The following is a 23480-nucleotide window of genomic DNA, read 5'->3' as shown; positions in this document are numbered from 1 at the left end:
TGTCGCCTTCCTATCAGCTTGAAGCAGTCTCTAAATTTTCATCTGATCTCTGATGTCAACAAGGCATTTCCATCCAGAGAATGGATATTTTTGCTCTTTTAGAGCAAAAATTCTCTGTAAACTTTGTTGCAACATCCCAGCTGATCATCAGATTTTTATTATTCTAATATGTATGGCGATCGTGGCTCGAGAGTTGGGAGTTCGCCTTGTAATCGGAAGGTTGCCGGTTCGAGCCCCGGCTTGGACAGTCTCGGTCGTTGTGTCCTTGGGCAAGACACTTCACCTACTGGTGGTGGTCAGAGGGTCCGGTGGTGCCAGTGTCCGGCAGCCTCGCCTCTGTCAGTGCGCCCCAGGGTGGCTGTGGCTACAATGTAGCTTGCCATCACCAGTGTGTGTGAATGGGTGGATGACTGGATATGTAAAGCGCTTTGGGGTCCTTAGGGACTAGGAAAGCGCTATATAAATACAGGCCATTTACCATTTACCATTTAGTAGGAGTGTGTATGCAGGAATGGATGAAAATGCGTTTGCTTCTGTGGTTGCATGTATATGTACACTTATTTGTAATGTGTTTTCATTCAAACTCTGAAACACTTTGTAGCTGTGTGTTTCAAAATGTGCCATACGAATAAAGTTATTATTACTAAAAATAAACCCTTCTTATGTAAAGCCATATTTGCTCCAGTCTTGATTTACATGTACTCAGACAAATGGCCCCTGCCCACTCACACAGGTGTTTTAGCTCTGGCTGATTGCACACCTGCTTTGATTGAGCCTGAGAGTAATGAATGTTGATGCTGTCATTAAAAAAATGATAACGTTAGTAGGTTTTTCTGCTCTGACAGGTGCAGAATAATTAGAAGGAAATGGAGAGTGACATCAATCAAGCACGCTCGCACAGTTAGTTGCAATCACACAGTATGAGTGAAATCACCTGTGCAGACGTTTGGACAAGTTACATTTTGCTCACGAAGAGCGATTTGGCAGATGGTTAAATAGGTTTTTATTGTAAAGGCCCTTTTACTTAAACACAGATTAAAGTGTTAGATGTAACAGATACAAACTAAAAGAAGAGGAATAAAGATTATTACTCAGTCTTCTTGTTCTCACTTAGACACACTTTTGCAATTTTTAATGTGACTTATTAATTCCCCGTGGCTTATCCTGTTCTATCAAATGCTTAAACAAAGACATAACCCTTAACTTACTCCCAGCACAGAATCAGTTCTACTGTTACTCTGTTACACTGATCCATGATTAATCGATACGGGTCCAATAGTGGGGGCAACACTTTCACACACATCTCCGCTTCATTAGTCTTAACACGACTCTCATCAATAATTGACTCCACAGCTTGAAAAATCAGCTGGACTCTGAACACGTGCAGCTATGAGTTTTTTCTGGCTCCTCTTTACCTCGTGCTGTGTCTCAGCCACACACACGCCACACACACTCACTCACGCACGCACGCACTCTGATGTTCCACTTGTGTCAGCACTAGCCAACTGCGTAAACCAATAGGACATGAGTTTGTCCTATTGACTTGCTGTTTGGGAGAGTGGCAGACAGGACCTAACTCTGTCAGATCAGGCCAAACCCTCATCATGGATTACTATGCTTGTCTGACCTTTCTTTGAAACTCTCTTGGCTTTAAAAGGAATTTGCAACTTGGTATTAAATCCATGAAAGACAAACACAGACTCACAGATCTGAGCACTGGTATGTTAAAAAGAAAAAGTCATGATGTTTTCTCTGAGGTGTAGTAATTTGAACTTTTTCTTCTCCTTGCTGCGGCCTTTGAATATTAGAAAAGCACGACTGTCTTGCTCCTTGATATTTGTCCATTATTGATGAGGGGTGTTAGGCGTCATTTAGGAGGGAGAGCTCTCCTTGGGGATCACTAAGGTCACTGGAGGATAAAGCCACAGTGGAGCTTCATCTTACTCTCCCACACTGCTTTACGTCAAAGGAAGGGAACCCTGCCAAGTTTAACTTTGTGTCTCTTGGACGCGCGCTCATCCTTTCCCTTTAAAATTAGTAGCCGATCTTCAAGGTAAGTCTGTAGCCTTTGGCAAGTCCGACCACAGCCAAAGTGTCACAAGTTCTAAAGATAATCTTTGAGTTACGAGCACACATCTGTGTAACTCAGTTTTAAAAATCCCACTGATGGGTGTGTATATATATGTGTGTGTTTCTAGCAAGGCTGGGATGTGAAGCTGAACCACTTTCTCTTCAACCACTATTTTAAGATGAGTCTTTGAGATAAGAGCAGCAGTTAAATGCCTAATTTGTATCGATGGTGCAGTGCACAGGAGGGGTAATGGCGTGGGTGTGAGATGAGCCCCTGGAGGGTTAAGGAGCATGTTTAACAGTTAGATGTGGGTGTGTGAGTGAGGAGGTGTGGGTTAGAGAAAGAAGATCCGAAATGAGACACTTGGGACTCTGGTAAGGAGATCAAAAGAAAGAGGCATAAAGACGGTTGAGAGGAGTCCTGTTATTTAAGTGTTGGTTTCAGGTTTTTACACTAGGGGGAGCCATAGATCTGCTGTCCCTTTACCTTTGGACAACAAAAGCATCAACCTCTACACTCTTTTCAGCTGACTGAGGACCAGTGATTGTCTGCAGTCACTTCATTTGCACTTGATCAATTTTAAGCACAGCAGGTCTGAGTATTTAATTATCTGTGCATTGTGTCATATTTGTAAAACACAATGCTTCTGTCCTCTCTTTGCTTTTCTTCATTACAAGGTGAAAGGAAAAAAAAAACTGTGCACAGCTGATGATTGTAGATCAATGTAACTAACAGTTCCTTGTTCCCAGTGATGTTACCAGAAATACTGTTTGCCATAAGAGAGAAAAAAAAGGGCCTGACTAAAGTGAAATGTTGCTTTAAGGGGTGCTGCAGTGCTCATGCAGAGGTGGAATCAGTTGGAGTGTCGCCTACTGAGGATTTCAGAGACCTTTCAAAACCACGGCTCAAGAGGGGTCAATGAAAAAAAAAAAGAAAAGTAACCTGGCTCCTTCAGCAGAGAAGCAAATCCTATTTTCCTCATATTGCTCACGCTCTCATCTTCTATTTTTCACTTTTCACGTTGATTTCTTTCGGCTTGCTCTTACTTTATAATCAGTTTTATCTGCTTTCGTCACATTGCTAGTATTACTTGGGTTATAGACTTGAGAAGGTCACACTTTTTGTGGGGAAAAAATACTTGTACCACCACTAAGTGAGTATATAATGTCTGTTATTGTCTCTAAAATATTTCTCTTTAACTATATATACGTATTACACAAATATCTCACACACAAACAGAACAGTCAGGTTTACAGCTGCAGCGTTATCTTGGAAATCTTTTCAGCCGATAGCTCAGCTGACCCTTCTACACACCCAGATGGCAAATTTCATACAGAGTTGCTGCGCACCTGCAAGCTGTTTTGCAACCCACCTCCTGAGAAAAGAGCTTCTGCTCCTTTCACCTCTAGCTTCACATGTATGCAGCTTGCGCCTCATGCTTTCCACAATAAAGCAGATCCGTAGAAATAAAATTAAACACAGACCCTATCATCAGTCATCGCCCTCGTTCTCCTTATTCTGCTGCTGGAGTGAATTCACTGCAAGCAGATAATGGTGCTAAAGAGATGGCACCAAGACTTTGACACCATTTGGCAATCAGAGTACCTGCATACAGACACATTTGATCATATTTGTAACTCATATTACCTCAGTGGTCATGTAAAACAATCAAATATGGGTAGGAACGGTTAAAAAATGTTGTATTTTTCTACAGGTTGAGTGATATAATATTCTTACTGGCTTCGTACTGCTTTGACTGCAATTACATTAATAAGAGTAGTTTTTTGGCAACTTCATCTGGGTTCTGTCTCCACTACTGCCTGCTGTGTATCTATGTGTGTTTGACAGGGTGGAGAAGCTGCAGCTAAGTACATGGTTTAGAAAATTTAGTGTAGTTCTTTTTCCTTTTTGGCTCAGGTGCTGTGAAGAAAAACACTTAGCTTGCTGCGTCTAGTTCGTAATAGCGTGGAAAAGCTTAAAGGGGTCACATCAAACAAGCTGTTCTCTCTAAACACACTCGTAAAACTATCACGCGGATGGAACTGCGGTAAATTCATTCATTGCACAGACAGAACTTTTTCACTGCCCAGCCATATATCTCCACTCAGCAAGCTGATACGGTGGCGTAGGCAAAGTTTAGAATCACTTCCTTGGATCAGCACTTTTCTCATCTGTTCTCGGTTTGTCTCCCCAGATTGTAATACAGAGGAGTGGAGCTTGAACCTTTTCCAGACTCTGTGTGTGTGTGTGTGTGCAATGCTTATGTGTGTTCATGGGTACAGTGTGATAAGAAAAGGTAATACATTGCACTCCCTCAAGACCCATTAAGAGAGGAGAGGTAAGAGAACAGGGGACAAAAAGTACAACATGAAAGGTTTCGGTTGTATCGGGTATACACGCACGCACACGTGCACGGATCCTGACGACTTTGCTGCAGCATTTATCACTATTTCACAAACAGCTGGTAACCGCTGCAGCAAGAGACTCAAAATTCCCAACAATGTGTGAAGGTATCACACAATTAGCTTCATGAAGGCAGATACACAACTTTACAAGTTTACTGTTTTAGAGTGGCTTCACTGCAGCAACGCAGCACATATCTGGTGACTGCAGTCTCCTGTTTTTAGCGTATCTTCTTCTTCTTTTGGCTCCTCCCTTTAGAAGTCGCCACAGCAGCCTCACCCTGTCCCTAACATCCTCCTCTGTCACATCAACCCTCCACATCTGCTCCATCCTGGCAGCTCCACCTTCAGCATCCTTTTTTCCAGCATATCTACCTTCTATCTTCAGCTCTCCCGCCTCCAACTCGTCCTCCTGTCTTTTTGTCAGTGCCACCGTCTCCAGACCACACATCATAGCAGGTCTCACTACCATCATGTAACCCTATCCTTCTGTCACAAATCACCCCTGACACTCGTCTCCGCCCACTCCACCCTGCCGGCACTCTCTTCTTCACCTCTCTTGTGCACCCGGGTATTTAAATTCACCCATCTTCACTCTTACACTGGTTTCCCTCTCCTGTGTTCAGTGTATAATTATATTGATTTTCACTCATCCTACTACACTGTTAGCACACTTGCAGATTTTGCTTTTCAAAACTACAATAGGTTCAATATGTAGAAGAATTGAACATGATTTATTAAGATAGAGTAATAACAGTTAACGTGTTTGGCAGTTAAACTCTGGTGACCCATCATGACAGAACGAAATCCCAGTGGTGATAAGATTTAGGACAGGAACCCCCTGGGTCTTGATAGTGTTGAAGATGAAGACTAAGGCTTGGACGGAGTGCTGAGTGAGAGCGGGGTGGATGTATGAGGTAGAGGAGCTCACCTACTAATGTCAGATTGGTGGTTCGCTCCAAATATCCACGAACAAGATACTCAACCCAAGGCTGCACTTATCGGGTTGTGAATGTTAAATTGAAAGCATTTAAACATAGAAAAAACATGCATGTTGTAGAAATGGCTTTGAGTGCTCAGGTAGAGTAGAAAAAGGCTTTATTTAGTAATATTTAGCATTTATCATGAGTCCCTGAAAGAGAGAATTGCAGAGGGCGCAGATTTAAACGGTGCAGAGTGGCGGCTGATTGGCCCAGAGAAGGTGGGAAAGAAGATGATTGGACTAAATTATTGTAGAAGTATTGACAATGACAGCATGGGCAGATGAGTGATTACAGATCTTCCTTACTAGACTTACGCATAAGCTTCAATACAAAACCGTCCTTGGATCACCTAGAACAATTTAAATGAACAGGGTCGTCCAATAATCGGAAGGTGACTGATTTGAACCCTGGCTTACCCATTCAGTAAGTTGCAGTACTCTTGGGCAAGATGCTGTAAACTATCAAATCTGCCCCTCATGTGTCATCTGTGTGAAAAACAGCTGTAGGTTTAAAAAGAAATAAAAGGTTTTGATTGGGTTGATGTGTCATTTAGTCGGCGTGACTTGAAAAGTTCTATAAATGTATCAAAATTGTCATTCAAAAAACAATCTTGGAGAGTTTTATGTATATAACACATGTGTTTCTATAACTTGAGAAGCCCAATCACAGTCTGGTCTCATTTGAGAAGACTGCAGTTCATCCAGGATTCCTCAGCTTAGTTAGCAGGAGTACTCCACATTGTTCTCAGATTGTTGCACTGATACAGGACATGTTCACTCTCACTTCCTTTAAGAATGATAGAAACTTGCATTTTCATGACTAGTATTATGCGCCATTAATGCATCTCAGTCAGAGCCTTGTTGCCTGTGTGGGTGCTGTGACACAATAACTGTGAATGGCTCAGTCTAGTTTTATTTTTTCTCATGTGAAGAAAGTTTAAACTTCTGTCCTTAATAAGCAGCATTCTCTTAAGCTAACCACAATGTTTTTGTCATTTCTGCTGTGTGCCATGCATATAACTGTAACAATATGCAAAATTTCAGTGATCATATACAGTATACGAGCACCTGTAGAAAATGATCATTTAATCGTTACTCTTCCTTCAATTGTCAATTCAAAGCAACAGTAAATGTGTCTTGTGCAGAAGTTTTGGTTCTTGTCTAACTTCGATTATTATTTTAAGCTTCTGGCAGGTACACAAATATTGTCCTCTGGCACATTTATTAATATTGCTTATTAACTTATTTTTCTGCCCTTTAATTACATAAATATTTTACAAAGTCTGGAGATTTGATATTTGATGCCAAAATATCTCAGAGGAAAGTGTCATTAAAAGTTGTCTCTTCCTCATGAAACTGTTAAAAAATGTAACTTGAGCAGCACATCTAATTTATTTTATGACTATCATCTATTTCGTTAAAAGTCCAAACTTCAACAGTAAATCAACTTTAAAGGCCAGTCCTCTATTTGAGATAGGCACTTAAAACGTGTTATTTTAGCGATTTAATGAAGCCAGAATAAGGCGCTAATCAGAAGAGCCAAGTGGTTTGGGATGAGGTGAAAGCTCTCCCTCGTATGGCCGCTTCACCCCCCCCCCCCCACCATTATCTTCAAGTGGTTTCATTTCAGCACCTCAATGATTATTAAAGCGGGGCAAGCGAGTGCGTTTGCGGTTATCGTTATCTGAAACTCTCCTTCCAAAAAAACTACTGAGGCCACTTTGTGAATTAGGCTCACTGAGGCTGTAAATGTAAATACACACTGACATCTAAATAAGTAATAGGTCATTAGAAGGAATGAGAGGGAGATCAGTCAAACCAGGCTACGGACACAGTTTTAATCAGGTAAAATAACTGATAATAGATTTTCACACATGTAATGTCAGACACATAATGAAACGACTGTTTTTGATGTGATCTAATTAACAAACAGCTGCAAATGCAGTCCGTCTTCCATGCGGCGTTAGAGCACACGTACATGATTGTGCATGCAAATGAAGGTATGCAGACACCAGAGTCAGGGCAGTGCGGGGCGGTGAGTAAGCTATGTGAGGAATCATTTCCATACAGATGAGCTAAGCATTTTCTGCTTCACACCAGGTTTATATTTAAAGGTTGTTTATTGATTTAAATACTTCTCACTGTTGGGCTCCATGTTACAGTACTCAGAGCATGTACCTGTTCAGCTAAAGGTGCCAGTCTTTTTCCAGTGCAACTCCAGCATACACCAACTTTAATTTAGGGGCTGAAAGAACATCAAAACACAGAGCAATCAAGACTCTCGTTCTGTTTTACATGTTTTATTTTTATCCAACTGGTTTTTTTGGGTTCTTGCCTTCCTGATACCTGATCTTGGGCCCATCATACGCATAATATTCGTTGTAATGGTGTCTGGAGGGTGGTGTCATCTTCTCTTCCTGTGGGTGTCATCATTGCAGTATAGAGCTGGGGTGGAGAAAAGAAAACTTGCTGGAGTTTTTGCCCGAATTTGCTTGATAAGAGTAATTCTTACTTTTAAAGCAGTAATTTATTTTCTCTGTTGCACCACTAAAAGACTCGCTTCAGACGGATCAAAGCATCTCCAACGTGCTGTGTCAATGAGTGCCGTATTGTTTCATCTCCAAGGAAACCAGAGTGTATCCTGCATTCCTACAGATGCTTCCTGGTTGCCATCTGGCATCTTTATTCTTGCCTGGTGTTATTTTATTGCTGCTTTTTTCCCACACATATAACGCCTCCATACTGTTTCCATAGCAATGCTATTGCTGAGATGACGGTTATCTCTTGTTGTTACAGCTCTTGACTATCAAGTGTCCATATCTGGAGACTCTCTAGCAGTCAGGAATGCTGCTCCCTGCAACAAATAGCTAATTGTGGTGCAGGTGGTGTAGGCGTAGAGGCTTATTACGAAGTGCAAGTTGGAGGACAACCCTGTTACGTCACGCATGAAGGTACAAAACTTTTACAAAAGAAAAGTTGTGCTTTGCAAGTTTGGTGCCAGGAATTCTTATTGTTCAGTTCTTAACTTGGTGAAATTTTATTTCTGTGTTTCTTCATCAAGCTGTTAGACTACAGCAGTAAACACTCTGGCTATGAGTTGTGCTGTAGGAAGGAAGCGTTAACACACACACACACACACACACACACACACACACACACACACACACACACACAGCAGGACGGTACAAAAATTATACTGCTGTTGCAGTCCTGCAGAAGTACGAGAGCCCAGTGCCTTGCTCACAGGCACTTTATAATAAGCTCCTCTGCCATTTGTGCATACACAATGTTTCCCTCCAGACATCTCATGTTCCCATGGTGACCAACTTAGTGATTAGTATTAGCATAAAGGCATCCAATAAAGACATAAAGCTCAGATGGCAGAACACGTAAAATTCGACTGCACACATGCTGCAGCTTCCGCTGTAGCTACTATTTCTAAATTCCAGTGATCTTAGTTTTTATATTCACATCAATAACCTCAACAGTTAAAAAATTCCTTTCTCTGAGAACTTGGTCCAGGCATTTAAATCAAGCAATTTAGAGTATTGTAACACTTTATTTGCCAGATGATCCAAATCAGGGATGTCCAACTCACTTTACCGTACACAGCCCACGTTTATCTCCAGTGTGTCGAACCCTTAAGACTCAGTGTAAATATGTTTAACACCACATTTAGTCCCAATTTCAATTATAAGAAAAAGAAATGCATTTTTAATAGTACGTCTCAGTTTTTCTACAAGAAGAAGAAGATTTGCAGCTGCAGTAAATGAAAGAAAAGTGCATTGTTTATCTAATAATTAATTACTTTGGTGTAGTGTGACTGGGAGGTCTTGATCATTAGGGAGAAACTGTGAAAGCCACAGTAAAAAGTCAGAAATCGACCCCCGCTGTAATTTTTTAAAGCTATCCAGTGGGCCAGATTGGATTCTGTGCCTGGCCAATTCTGGCAAATGGGCCTTATGTTTATACCCTCTCTCCCCGCCAGTACATCTCTAAGTTGCTCAGTATCTATAAGCCAATCAGAGCTCTCATGACTTCAGGTTCAGATCTTTTTACTGTTCTCAGAAATGGATCTGAGTGTGTTGAGGGTGCTTTCAGTTACTGTGGTCCTGTTCTTTGGAACAAGCTGCCCACTGACCTGAGATCAGTTACATACTGATCAGCCGATACATTTAAAAACAGACTCAAAGCCTTTTATTACATTTTGTCTGTTTATTACAGCAATTATTTTATCTTCTGTGTTAAGCACATTGAGTTTCCATGTAATGAAATTTGCTATATAAATATAATTGCAGGTAAACCATCCATTCGTAGAGCAGAAGAGGAAAATGTTGATTTTACTTGAATCTCAAAACATCTTCTGTTTACTTTTGTTGCTTTTATTACCTTTTAAAAGCATTTTTGTCCTACTGAAGTCTTGGCTACCAATGAAAATCAGGTTGTTTTTACAGATGCCATCGAATAATAGCTGATGGGATACAACCAGAGACCAGGCTGAATGGAGATAAGCTAAAACCTTTTTAGAGGTAAACTTATGGGGACCAACTTAACAGAGCAACTTAAAATGTGTCTTGTTGAAAGTGTAGCTGTTGTGCTCAGTGATGTTAGCCATGCATGGTGCTGCCATGCATCGGTATATAAGTGCAGGGAGGCCAGAAATTAGTCTTAGAGTTCAGTTGATCGGTTTCCTTTACACCAATTTATTTGTGATTGGGATTAGCTGTCAATACATAATCTACAGCAATTTGAAGATAACAATATTTTTGACTTGACGGGCATGCCGTTGCTTCGCAAGTTAGACAATCAGCTCTTTAACAAATCGCAGTGCACTCACACTAATTGCAGTAATTTTACTCTTGAGCTGGGCCTGTTGAAATGCTTAAATACAAAAAAATCTATTAATTATAGCATGAAGAGTAATTATGTCTGAAGATGCATAGCACTGGCTACCGAGTCCCCATGTTACAACATGTTCACCATTTTCAGCACGTCTTTTACGAGAACATTTTTTCCATCAATAATCAAAACATATGAACTGACTGTCACTAATACAGAGAAGCTGGTGTGATGCATATAAGATCAGGAGAGTTTGACCCATCTTGTTTTTACCCGCTATCTGACGTCTAAATAACTAGTTGTAATCGAATGCTCCCCCAAGAACAATGAGTCACTGAATGGATACTCTCAGGATTATGACCCAGTAATGACCTGTCTGTGTTGGTGTCTGGGTTTTTATATCAGCGGATGAGCCAGAGATTACAGAAAAAGGAGAAATGAACGCTTTTAAGTGTTCTATTAATATACTAACGTGTGTTTATTGTATTTTTTCAGTACATATTGGATTCTTAAGAGAACCAAATACACACAAGAAATACAAGCAATACTCATATATACTGCCGCCTATTATCAGCTAATGGAATGAGTTTTTGATATGATATGGAAAGAGTGTAACTGTTTCTGCCTAAATACGAGGGTTCTGCTCTCCCTATACAAATTTTTCAAAGGTATTGTTCCATTTTTTTCTTTTAAATTTAGCGTTAAATAGTAGAGCTTGCCACACTACTTAACTGGCACTTTGTCACATACAGTTGCCTCCTGTTGTAGAGTAGATGTGGTTTTATTTTCAGCTGTAATGTTTATACTGTGAGTGGAGGTGGCAGCTGCAAAGGGTCTGGCTTCTTTTCACTGTGACACACCTCAGTGCTCGGCCACTGGAGAGTGGAACCTCTGCCTTTTATGCAAAGCTGAGTGGGGATGTTCTGCTCATTTGTTACAGCAGAGGGGCAAACTAGGCCCGTCTGTCCACCTTTGCATTTGTAAAATACATTTTACCAGTTTTGCTTTTGTGATGTAGATTCTGACGATACAGAAAATGTAAGTAGCTTGCAGAGAAGGGCTCTGAATGTGAGCGAAGAAAGCAGCTGTTGCGATTGGGATGGCTTTCATATCTTGATGCTTCATCTCTCGCACATAACACGTACAAAAAGAAGAAGTTTCGTTTTATGATATTTGTGGTGGGCCGTACTGTAAAAAGGTTGAAATGCTTTAAGATCTGTTCACAAAAACTGAACCCTTCAGGTAGTTAAATGCAATTGTGCAGCTCAGAAGCTGCTCATGTGAATCACATTACAGCCCATCTCAAACTCGGTGTGTGTCCCCACTCAATACATATGGGTGTACCAGTGTGAGGAGAGGGAGGAAGGGATGACTAATATTTTATTTAAGACCCAGCTCATATGTGTAGTATGATCCATGATGACGCGTGGATGATCTTAAGGTTGAGAGTCATCACTTTAATACTCTTATAGCCATAGCATCCTTCACTCACGATCTACTCTGCAGCAGTAAACATCGTGCTTTAATGTCACAGACGATACAGGAATAAATCCCCCGGAGAAATGTGCGTTATTCAGCAGGTGTCAGCAACTTATTACCCAGGATGCTCTGCAAATTTATGTATATATACAACACGTGTACTTGGAATAAAATCACGTTCCATTCTCAGCGAAACATGCAAGAGCTTACCAAGATTATTTGAAACCTCAATAACTATAATGTAGCAATATGCTAATGCTTGCAATATAGGTTTTCCCTAATCACATGTTAGCATGGTTTGCATAGTCGTATTCTGAAAATTGTAAAGAATAATTTGTGCATGATGGTAATATTTGCACAAGATATGAGAAAAAGCAGATATGCAGAATAACTACACTGTAAAAAAGAACTTCCTACTCTTAAAATTCACACCGCTAAGCTAAACCACATAAAAAAAAGCTGCCAAATATTGTCTAGGTTCACCTTGTGATGCTGAGAAAGCTTTAACACCACAACATGGATTCCACAAGACCTTTGGGCATTGTCCTGTGATATCGAGTGGTAAAACTTTAGCAGCATGGACTTTAAGTCCTGTTAGTTGTGAGGAAGGCTGATCTTAGGATTGGAGTGAGTTTTCAAACACAGCCCACAGACATTTGATGTCTGGATCATTCGAAGGCAGAGTCAACAACTTGAGCTCTTTGCCGTGTTCCTCAAATCATTCCTGAGCAATTTTTGTAATGGAGTAAGAGCGATTATCCTGCCAAAGAGACACCTGCCATCAGAGAAAAACAGCTGCTGTGAAGATTTGCTGCAATGTTTAAACACTTGGTATGTAACAAAATAACGCATGATGGATCATGGGAATCTAATCGCCAAATAGATTGATTAATTAATTGCATCTTCTTGAACAAGCTATATTTAATATGAAGATACCACCAGCACACCTGGACCCCTTTAAAGTACAACAGTCTGCAAGGGGTGACACTGTGGTGTGTTAAAAATAAGACGTCATAAGAACCCTAAACCGCAGTATCACTCTTCTTCTTCTTGTCTTTCTTTCGGACTATAACAAAGTTTGTTCTCCTCAAGTTTTGCTTAACATGCAGTTCAGGAACAAAAATGAGGACACAAACGGAGTTCCCCCCCCCCCAGCTGCCTCCATGGTTTAGTCCATGGTGGGGACAGCTCGTCAGATTGGGAGGAAATGAGTAGCTTTTATTGTCGTAAGGACAAACGTCCCTGATGCTGTTGACTTACATCATCGCTCTCAGAGCAAAACTGCAAACAAGGTTGTAATTATGCAGTATGTACAACACAAACAGAGGACGATGTGCTGTAGTTCATTAATTTTTTTACTTGTTTCTGAGAAAGAAATTGATTTTGTCATATTAAGATTTTATACACAACATATTTAATGCACAACAAAGAATGAAATCAAACATTTTCTGCTGACGCTGCGAGAAATTAAAAGCCAAGTCTGATTTTTTGGAAGTATAATTTGTTCGTAATCGTAATGTGTCATATTAATGAATAATCAATTTTTCCACATCACCGCATAATTTTGCACACAAGACACATCGGTAAAAACAACTTGGACATTTCTTAATTTGCCTGGTGGGCCGATGGTGATTTTTCGTTTTTATGGGCCAATGATTTTTATTTTTTGTAACGGTATAAACAATGAAAGGTGGTGGATTGGCCAGATGCTGGTGGTGGCGGAGCTTCCACAGAGGCCAGCAGGTGGATGAGGGAAGGGGAGGCAGGGGGAGGAGAGACCCGAGGCAGCCGCCGGTCCGAGTGTCAGGTGAACTGAACTTCAGGTAAGAAGTTATGACCTGCAGTCTATCTGGGTCAGATATAAACCAAGTTTAGGTGGAGTTTATTTTTGTTGTGCTGAGTTTCTATTCAGCTGGGTGGGTGCTGTGATGTTACTGATAGTGAACTTTATTTTATTCATAAGGTTAGTTATTAGAGTTGCCAACCACTCCTTAAAAAATGGAATGGTCTGTCATTCAGAGAAAATATTTCGCGTTTTGTATTGAGCTGAGAAGGAACGCAGTTTGTCCCGGACTTCAGCTTCAATGGAAAAAGACACAAAGCTGGAGTTATTCTGTCATTACGCTGCACAGCTGCCTCTTCTTCTCTCTTTCTCCCCCTCCCTCTCCTGTTGCTACTTCAATCATGAAACTGATCAATGATCAGCTGATCGGCTTTTCTCTCGTGTTTGTTTATCGCCCACTTTGCACCAGAAAGAGGAAACCAGCAGAGGTCGCGCTAAACAACAGCAGCACGTTTAAGCTTAATTAGCTGTTGTTAGAATTTATTTAATATTACTTTCTAGTATCAGCTGATGTTTGCTGGAGCCACAGCTGTAAAAGCTGCTGGTCATTATGTCGGTTTGGTTATCTGGTGAGAGGGAAACATGAAGATGAAACCAGGAGATGTCCTTACTGAATCATCAGAGCTGAACAGGTGATGGAGAAACAGGTTTACCTTTAGGTGACATGAATGAGTTGAAGGGAAGTTATAAACTGTTTCTGAGAGACAAATAACACCAGGATCCTTTTCTAAGTAGCTGAAAGCTGGTAACTGTGCAGGGGCGGGTCTAGCAAAGTTTTGCCAGGTGGACAGGTAGGGCATTAACAGGGAGAGGGGTACAAATAAATACTTTTCTTTCTTATTCTCATTTCAAATATCTAGCTTTTGTTAAATAATTATCTGAATCTTATAACCAAAGTTTTTATCTGATGTAAAATGTATAGAAATCATACATATACCAACAAGACTGTACATCACTGTCACAACAGCGTCTGTTTTCATTCAAAGGCTTTATGATTTTTCCTGTAATACTTGGTGGGCCAGTCTCTAGTCAAAATGCCCGGGCTGATTTTTTTGGCCCAGTCCAGCCCTAAATGCCCTCATTAGCTGAGAGTCCTTAGCTGTATACATTTTCATTTACATTTGATAAATTCTAAAAATGTATCATTTTTTGAAAAGTAGAATTGACTTGCGCGGGTTAAAACAAGTCAGTGAATATAAAATTCCTCTAAACTGACCAATAAATTTGAATTGATAGAAGTTGATTTGTAGCTTGGATTACTAACATCACCCATTACTAACACATCAGTCGTTGTTAGGGATGGGTATTGATAAGATTTTCACGATTCCGATTCCATTTTCGATTCTGTTTAACGATTCGATTCTTTATCGATTCTTTTTAAAAAAAAGGAGAACACTAAGGTCGATTAGCTTAGAACTTTGTTTTATATCTTCTCTTTGAACAAGATAGAAATTTAGGAGTAAAATGGCCTTACAAACCCAACAGTGAGATCTTAAGAGATCCTTAAGAGATCCACAGCCTATGGCTCTTCAATGGGGTGTCACAAGGTCTCCTGGGAAAAAAATTTTAAATGTAAAAAAATAAAATAAATATTCTTCTGTAGCAATAACAAAGTATAACATAAATTATTCTGTAGCAATTACACAAGAATATCCAGTAATGTCTCTGCCTACAATTAAACATCTTCACTTACCGAAAATCGGGGGCATCTGCTGTGGCAAATGGACAGCGACAATGCAGCAACAACTACCAGCGAGCGCCAGCCAGACTCTGTCTGTCTCTCTCATCATGGTCACCTAAATGCACAGTAATGGCAGGTTTTATAATAAGGCAGATCGCGCTAACACAATATGCACTGTTAGTTGATTATTTACCTGCCGCATTAACGGGAGAGGACGTGCAAACGTTACCGCTGCTGCTGGGTTGAGATTCACGAGTCCGGAGCGGAATTAAAATCACGACATTTATTTGAGGTTATCGCGTGTTTTGTGAGCAAATTCTTTTTGCATATTTGTAGTGTTTCCTCCCTTAAATGAAATATCTACTTTGCAAGTATTGCAAGTTGCCCTGTTGTCATTCGTTCTCGTAAAGTATAATCAAACTTTTGAGCGTTTGTGCCGCTTAGGCGCCGTGTTCCCTGCCAGGTAAATGACGCTCCGCAACGTGGTGACGTCATTCGGGGCGACTGGAATCGATAAGGGAATCATTTGCAAAAATGGCAAACAATTCCAAGGAATTGAAACAGTGGGAACCGGTTCTCAACAAGAACCGGTTTTCAATACCCATCCCTAGTCGTTGCCGAGCAAAACACTGAAATCCATCTTTAGCAAAGACAAAAAGTGCAACAGTTTCTAAACCTTCAACTAACTGGGGGGTATAATTTCTAAAGATTTGCGCTATTTTGAGAAATGACAAATTTCCAGAGTAGGACAATATAGCAGGGATGCTGTTCTCCACAGATACAACATAACAAAACTGAGAGATTGCCAGTGATTCCCACTTCTAATCTACATAAACACTCATTCGTAGCTTGAGGTATCTCATGAGGATTTCACTATGTAGTGTGTGGGCTTTTGCTGACAAAGCTTATGACCCAGCATAAATACAACATGCGTGCACCCTCCCACACACACACACACACACACACACACACACACACACACACACAGGTGCAAAAGTAGGACACCGTCTTGCGCTCAGAGTTATGGATGTGTCATCACTTGCTGCTTATGGGGCAGCTGCAGGGAAAACAAAAACAAAGCAGAGACAATAAACAGAGAAAAAAAGGCTCAAAATGTGCAAACTAATTAATAGATCATAGAAACGGAGCCACATTTTAAGCTCACAAGATATTTTAGCCCTGATATTGTAATCTGGCAGTTCTTAAAATGTTGGACGGCCCTAAATATTTCACATAGATCAGTAATGTATGTGCCTTCATGGGACACAGCTGCAAAAACTCCTGTGGGCTGACCCTTAGAGCATTCTCAGTTTACCTTGACCCAAAGAGAGAGCCAGAAGTGATACGTCGTTTAACTACCCCTGAAGTTTTAAAATACCCGTCATTACTCACCATTAAATCAAACCCAGAGTGTTGTAATTATAATTGATATTCAAATACTGACAGTTTTGTTTGCGTGGATGTGTGGATGCGAAACTTAATGTATTTTCTGATTTTTCTGCCAAGTGAACTGCCAATTTGTTTGAGCTGGGTGTTTTATGACACAACGGGATTCAGGTTTCAGTATAAAATGTATGTACTTAAGATGTTGGGAAAGTTAAATCATCTGACAGAAGCTTTGGTGAAACAATGGGACAATTTTTGAACCTACATGTCTACCTGACTTAGATGTTGAAACCTCACTGTTTTTGTTTCGTTTCATTTTTCTTGTTCTTTTTTGTTTGTTTGCTTCTTGCTTTTGGTTGTTGTATTTTTGTATTTGCTGTTATAAAATGCAAAATCTAATAAATACTTGAAATTTGAAATGTATGTACTTATGCACTGTATGTACTTGTAAAAACACATACATAGTTTTCTCACTGTATACTGTGTGATTCAAAGTCCAGTCAGTCCAGCTTTGTAGCACACTTTAAATAATCGTCCTTTCCACTCAGCACTTTTCTCCTCATTAGATTAGCTCCTGCTCCATGTGATCTGTGGCTCTCTTGAGGAGCAAGGCAGTATTGATCCAGAATGAGCTGCTTTTCAATAAAGTGGAAGATTGATCCAAAGCTCCGTATATCTTCTCAGTCAAAGGAGAGATATGAGAGTGGTGAGATGATGAGAAGTTTTTTTTTTTGAGTTAGGAATTTAGAAATCCTGACATTTACAAAAAAAAAAACCCATAATATTTTATATATATTTGTATATATATATATATATATATTAGGGGTGCAACGATACACAAAATTCACGGTTCGGTTCGGTTCGATACTTTGGTGTCACGGTTCGATATTTTTTCGATACACAAAAAAATGTTCATGCCTTTTTATTAATTTGTCATTTATTAAATTTTCACGGCACATTCTGCACCACCTCTCTGTGCGTTCATCATTTGTTTGAAGCCAGCTCACCTCCTGCAACCACTTTTCCGAGAATACGTGCTTCTTTTGTGGTTCGGACTCCTGACATTTCTTTGGAGGTGGAGGAACACCAAAGTAATTGCTTAAAGGAGCTTCTTCGGCATCTTTAAGAGTTCTAAACAAATGTCTGTCCTCCTCCTGAAAATCTTATGTATGCAAACAGGCGTTGCAACTTCTTATCTTGTGCGCGTTTTTTTATTTTGACAGCGAATGCGCACCACTAATGTGTAGACCTGGTTATTTAGCTCGTCATATTGCAGCCACAGAAATTCTTTTTGTCCATGAAACCATAAAGCTGCACTTTCTCTTTGCCTTATAGTCTGATTTGTCATAACTTTTCCGTTTTGTGGTAAGCTTTTCTTTGGCTGTCACGTCTTCACCCTGACCTGTCTTATTTGGCTCAGCAGAACTAAAATATATATCCTGCTGCTTTTACACACGCACTCGATAACACTCAGCGATTCTCTGCGATCAACCTCTCACAAGTTTAAGCTTGCTGCGGGAGATTTCACTTGTCATGTTTGCATAGTAAGCTAACGATTGATAAGACGATGTCAGAGGAATTGGTGCGCAAATTATCATCACTCACCAATCAGTGCTGTCGCTCTCTATACACAGTTCGCGCGATTGCAAAGTGAAAGCAAAAAACAAGCGCAAATTCAAACGCGATTTCAATATGTCACATATTGACAGTGGCTCACCGATGCCAATGACATAATTACCCAGCTACATTTCCGAAAGAATGCAAAAGCATTGACATATATTTTTCCTTCGTACGATAGCCCGACGAGCAGAGCAGGGCAGCCCGACTGGAAAAATCGTTAGCCCCAGGACGTCGGGCTAGCGATTTTGCGAGCCCTGTATCTGATTGAGGAATCACTCATCTTTGGAAAAGAGAGTTTATTACAGAGAAATGTATAGTAAAGCTTTTATTTTGGAAAGAGACGCTTCTTCTGGGCTATATTCTCAGCAGCATATTAAACATATCAGGTCCCCATAAGGAGAATCATGTGCTAACGGCTGTCTAAATGACTCGGGTAAAGTTTGTATGCGTGCTTGTTGTTTTTGTCTGCTTCCACTTGTCTTTGCACTAGGATGCTATCGGGTAAATATGCAGTCATATTCGTTGTGTTCCCACTAGTGCTGTCAGCCTTAATCTGAAATGAGGTTAACGCCACAACACGGCAAATCTCCGTTAACGAGCTACCGCGGATTGCCCCGTGTGTGGGGCTGGACAGCGTCAACACATTAACGAGCTAACTGCGCTAACACACTAGTTCCCACTCATGTAATTGAGCATTGCGTGGCACATCTGACATACTGTTTTACTTTAGTCCATGACACGCTTACCTTCAGGGTCATACGTCACATGAAGACCAAAATAGTTCCAGACGCCAGATCTGAATGAGGGTGGGGGAGGTTCAATTTGCCATGTTGCAACAAGCTTAACTTCTGTCTAGCTAGCTTGCCCTGCGCTCAGTGAATCTGTGTTCGACTACTCCGCCTAGGCTGCACTGTCGAGCGCAGAGCCACTGAGCGCTCAACACAGACAGAACCGTCAGAAGGAAAGTTGATAAAATAAATTAAAAATGCTGTATTGTTCGATACATATGCGTACCGAACCGAAAGCACTGTATCGAACGGTTCAATATCGATACGAGTATCGTTGCACCCCTAATATATATATATATATATATATATATATATATATATATATATATGTTATGTTTTCCGTATGTGTCATAGTCAGATATCATCATTAACCTCTGCCAAAAAGTGTTTCCCTGGTTTCCTTAAACCACTTTACCTCAAACGGTTGCAGTGATGTTGTTATATTTGTCTTGTGTATAGACTCCATAGATCCATTAGTTTTTGATTCTATGAGCTATTTTTCCTGTGGATGATACCTGTCAGAAATATGCTAAAAGATGCTGCTGATCACACTGCGACAGCAGCAGTAAGCATCAAATTGTATGGAAGCTCTGAGTGCTTGGTTAAAATCTAACCCGTAGTTAAAACACTTGGACTTTTCAACCGCATCTTTCTGCATGTGGATGGTTACTATACAATTTATGTGTGTTAAAATGCCCTTTTCATTTCAGAATTAACTCTTAGTTAGCTCTTGGAAACATTGTTCAGAGATTTTGGTGTGACATGATACCATCACACAGCTGCTGAAGATTTGTTTGGCTACACATGATGTGAAACTCCTGATCCACCACATCCCAAAGGTGCTCTGTTGGCTGCTCTGGTGATTGTGAAGGCCATTTGAGTACAGTGAACCATAGCCTCAGTTTTCTGTTGTTATCTGACAGGAGTGGCACCCGATGTGGTCCTGTAGCTCATCAGCTTCAAGGTTCAGCTTTTTGTACATTCATAGATGCTATCTGCAAACCTTGGATGCAACAGGTGGTTATTCGAGTTAGTGTTGCCTTCCTGTCAGCTTGAAGCAGCTTGCCAATTCTCCTCTGATCTCTGATATCAAGAAGGCATTTTCTCCCAGAGATCTGCTGCTCTCTGGATAGTTTCTCTTTTTCGGGCTATTATCTATAAACCCCATAAATGGTTATGTGAGAAAATCCCAGCAGATCAGCAGCTTCTGAAGTACTCAGACCAACAGCTGTCCCACGTTCAAAGCCACTGAAATCACCTTTCTTCCTCATTGTGATGCTCAGTTTGAAATTCAGCAGCTCGTCTCGACCATGTTTCTGTGATTAAATGGACTGAGTTGCTGCCATTTGATTGGCTGATTAGATATTTGGGCTAACAACCAGTTGAATCTATTTAATGAAGTGGCCTGTGAGTGCTGTTACTTAAGGAAGAAAAATGAATAATTTGCTTGGACAAACAAACCAAATAAGCTAACAATGAATGAAAAACTCTATTTAATTTTTGTTGATTATGTTAAGTTAGTGCAAACTTGCATAAATGCTGCAGTGCTGATATTTACCCTGCATGTATGTGAATATGACCACACATGCACCCATGCACGCACACACACACACACACACACACACACACACACACACACACACACACACACACAAACACACACCCACACACACACACACACACACACACACACACACACCTACACACACACACACACACACACACACACACACACAAACACAAACACAAACACACACACACACACATGCACACAAAAGACAGTCTGGACCAAAATGCTCCATTTACCTCTGTTTGACACCCCTCATCGAATTACTGAAAAGCACACAACAATAACACCTTACAACACACACACACAGTCACACACACAGTCACACAATTGGATGTGCTGCGATCAAACACACAAAGATTTTTTAAATTCTGTCTCTTCTCAGCTTTGTTTAGCCTCAGCCTGCTCCTTTTTGACTCCTGATTCCAGTTTCTCCACACCTCCCTCATTTCATTCATCCATCCTCTTCTCATTCTCTTTGATTTGTAGCTGCCTTTTCGGTTCGATGGATCGTGTGCTAGGGGATTTCGGAAAACTGTTACTTTATGTCAGCAAATACTGTATGATCCTGACTTGCACATTTTTTATGTATGCTGCAACATCCATTTAATTTTCTAGTTACAAGCTTTATAAGCCAAAATTTCTCATTCATTCTGGTTTCAGGATGTGGCTTGGTGATAGGATATCTCACCCTTTTACCCAGTGTTGGGTACAACTAGTGCTAGTTCTACCCAACACTGAAAGCCTTTGAGACAAATAAGTCAGAAAAAAAGGATGCAGTAAAAGACAAAAAAGAGGGGAAAAGAAAAAAAATGAAATGGCTCAGAGAGGATCGTGGCTAGAGTGTTAGAGAGGGAATAATAGCTTTGCTGTACTGACATTAAAGGTGCAGGAAGGAACCTTAGAAGTGTGTGACAGGTGAGCAGCAGTGAGAGAGGGTGAGTGAGACGGGTAGAGTGGGAGCTAGAGAGAGAGCGCAACTGAGAGCGAGTGGGAGTGAGTGAGAGAGAGAGGCTGTGTGCTGCACCACATCTCTTTCAGTTCCCCTGAAGGTGCGCTTTTGGTAAATGTGGCTTCCCTGCTGAGAAAAAACAACAAAAAAATAAAAATAAAGAGAAGCCGGAGGAGCTCAAAACGAGCAGAGCGTCCAAAAACTGAGAACAAACATCAGTTGACGAGGGAGTCGGAAGAGTGGGGGGAGAAAAGAGAGGGGGAAACTGGGGCACGGGCACATTAGTAACACGCATTAACAAAGGACCACCGAGGAGAAGAAGTGAGGAGACACATGGGGGTGGGGGGTGCTGATGGCAAAAAAGTGCGATGGGGCACAGTGACAGCACCTGAGAGTGACTCCTCTGCTTTGTTTTGTCTGTCCTTGCTACCCTGTCTCCTTATCCCTTTCCTGACCCTGTCCCCTCCTCCTCATCCTCCTCCTCCCTCGCGCTCTCTCGCACATGCTATCGCTCGCTCTCTCTTCCCACAGTCAGACCAGGGAGAGCGCAGCGCCTGGGTCGCATCTCCATCTCTCTTGTTTCTCTTTCGCTCCTCTGCCATCCTGCTGCACCCTCTCCACCTCCACTTATTGTCATTCTGCAGCTGAAACCCTGTTAGGAAAAACAAAAACCCCCCGGCTCTGCATCAGAGGCAAGACACAGGAGAAGGAAAAACCAGCGGGGGAAATAGATTGGGGATCCCTCACAGAACTGAGGAGTCTTTGTTCTTCTCTAGCTTTTGATGACTGACCTGTTCTGCTGACTCTCCTCTGAAAGGAAATACTTAAAATGGGACACTTGATTTGAGCACAGAAGGAAAAAAAAGAGGAAAAGCTTTTCTTTCTTTCTTTTTTTTTCTTGCCGGTTTATCTTGCTTCACAGAACAAAGTGGTGCACATGGAGAGGGAGCATTTGCGAGAGAGCGACTGAAGACTGAAGTCCATTTACGAGGAAAATAAAAGCGAGAGACGAGGAGAACCCGAACAGAGACTGAGCTGAAGAGTCAAACAGAGGTTCCTTTCCCCTCCTCACTCCTTGTCCCGTCTGTAGTTTTCCTCTTCGCTCCCCCGACTGAAGTCCAGCCATGCAGGTGTCCATCGCCTGTACGGACCACAACCTGAAGAGGGGCAATGGGGACCACAGCAAGCAGAGCGCCACCAGCCCCAATGTGGTCAACCAGGCCAGGGCCAAGTTCCGTACCGTGGCCATCATCGCGCGAAGCTTCGGCTCCTTCACGCCACGCCACATCTCACTCAAGGAGTCGACGGGAAAACACACTGGCATGAAGTACAGGTGTGTTAGAGTATGTGTGAATAATGTGCACTAAAGAGAGGGCACCTTTAAAAAAAAAAAAAGAAGCAATAATTTGTTTTCTTGTGTGTCCGTCTCATTTACTGTATCCCAATATTTTTCTGTTATACTTACCTACAAAAATGCCCTCATATCAGTGGAGATGTGTCTATATTCTTTAATCAGTTTCAGTATTGACGTGACATTTGTGTTTTTAGCACTTTGGTTCCCTATTTCTCCAAAAATAGGGACCCAAAGTTTTCAGATAAAGACTCTTTAGATGCATCAGCTCTTATTTAAAAAACAACAACAACAAAAATGATTGTTGTCTATATCTGTAGTGACTTTCTCTGCTTTTAATCGGAAGCACCTTCTGCCAAACCTGTGTTATATTTGCTGTGAGCTTGTGCTACACTTTTAAAAATTGTGATCTGCAGACTCCAGACTGATCAGTAAGTCGTGCAGAAGCCGCTCAGCCTGACGCGACTCGTAAATATAAACGCCGTCGTCTACGTGCCGGGAGATTACCGACAGCTACCG

General features: G+C 41.1%; 1 protein-coding gene across 3 annotated transcripts in view; it reads left to right on the top strand.

The window, feature by feature from the left end:
* kcnab1a (potassium voltage-gated channel subfamily A regulatory beta subunit 1a) overlaps nt 1-23480 on the top strand; it is a 117870-nt gene that overhangs the window by 17297 nt on the left and 77093 nt on the right. The window contains exon 1 of one of the 3 annotated variants that reach the window (XM_006799852.3): nt 22159-22943. The exons of the other annotated variants lie outside the window; for them this stretch is intronic. Coding sequence (XP_006799915.1) covers nt 22735-22943 — 209 coding nt within the window. The 5' untranslated portion in view covers nt 22159-22734. Of the gene's footprint in view, nt 1-22158; nt 22944-23480 lie in introns of those variants that run through there. 3 annotated transcript variants of the gene reach the window in all.

The sequence above is a fragment of the Neolamprologus brichardi genome, chromosome 14 (assembly GCF_056152115.1).
Source record: "Neolamprologus brichardi isolate AB-2024 chromosome 14, ASM5615211v1, whole genome shotgun sequence".
Classification (NCBI taxonomy): domain Eukaryota; kingdom Metazoa; phylum Chordata; class Actinopteri; order Cichliformes; family Cichlidae; genus Neolamprologus; species Neolamprologus brichardi.
Note: the sequence above shows the minus strand (reverse complement) of the source record. Positions and strands in the feature narration are given on the sequence as shown.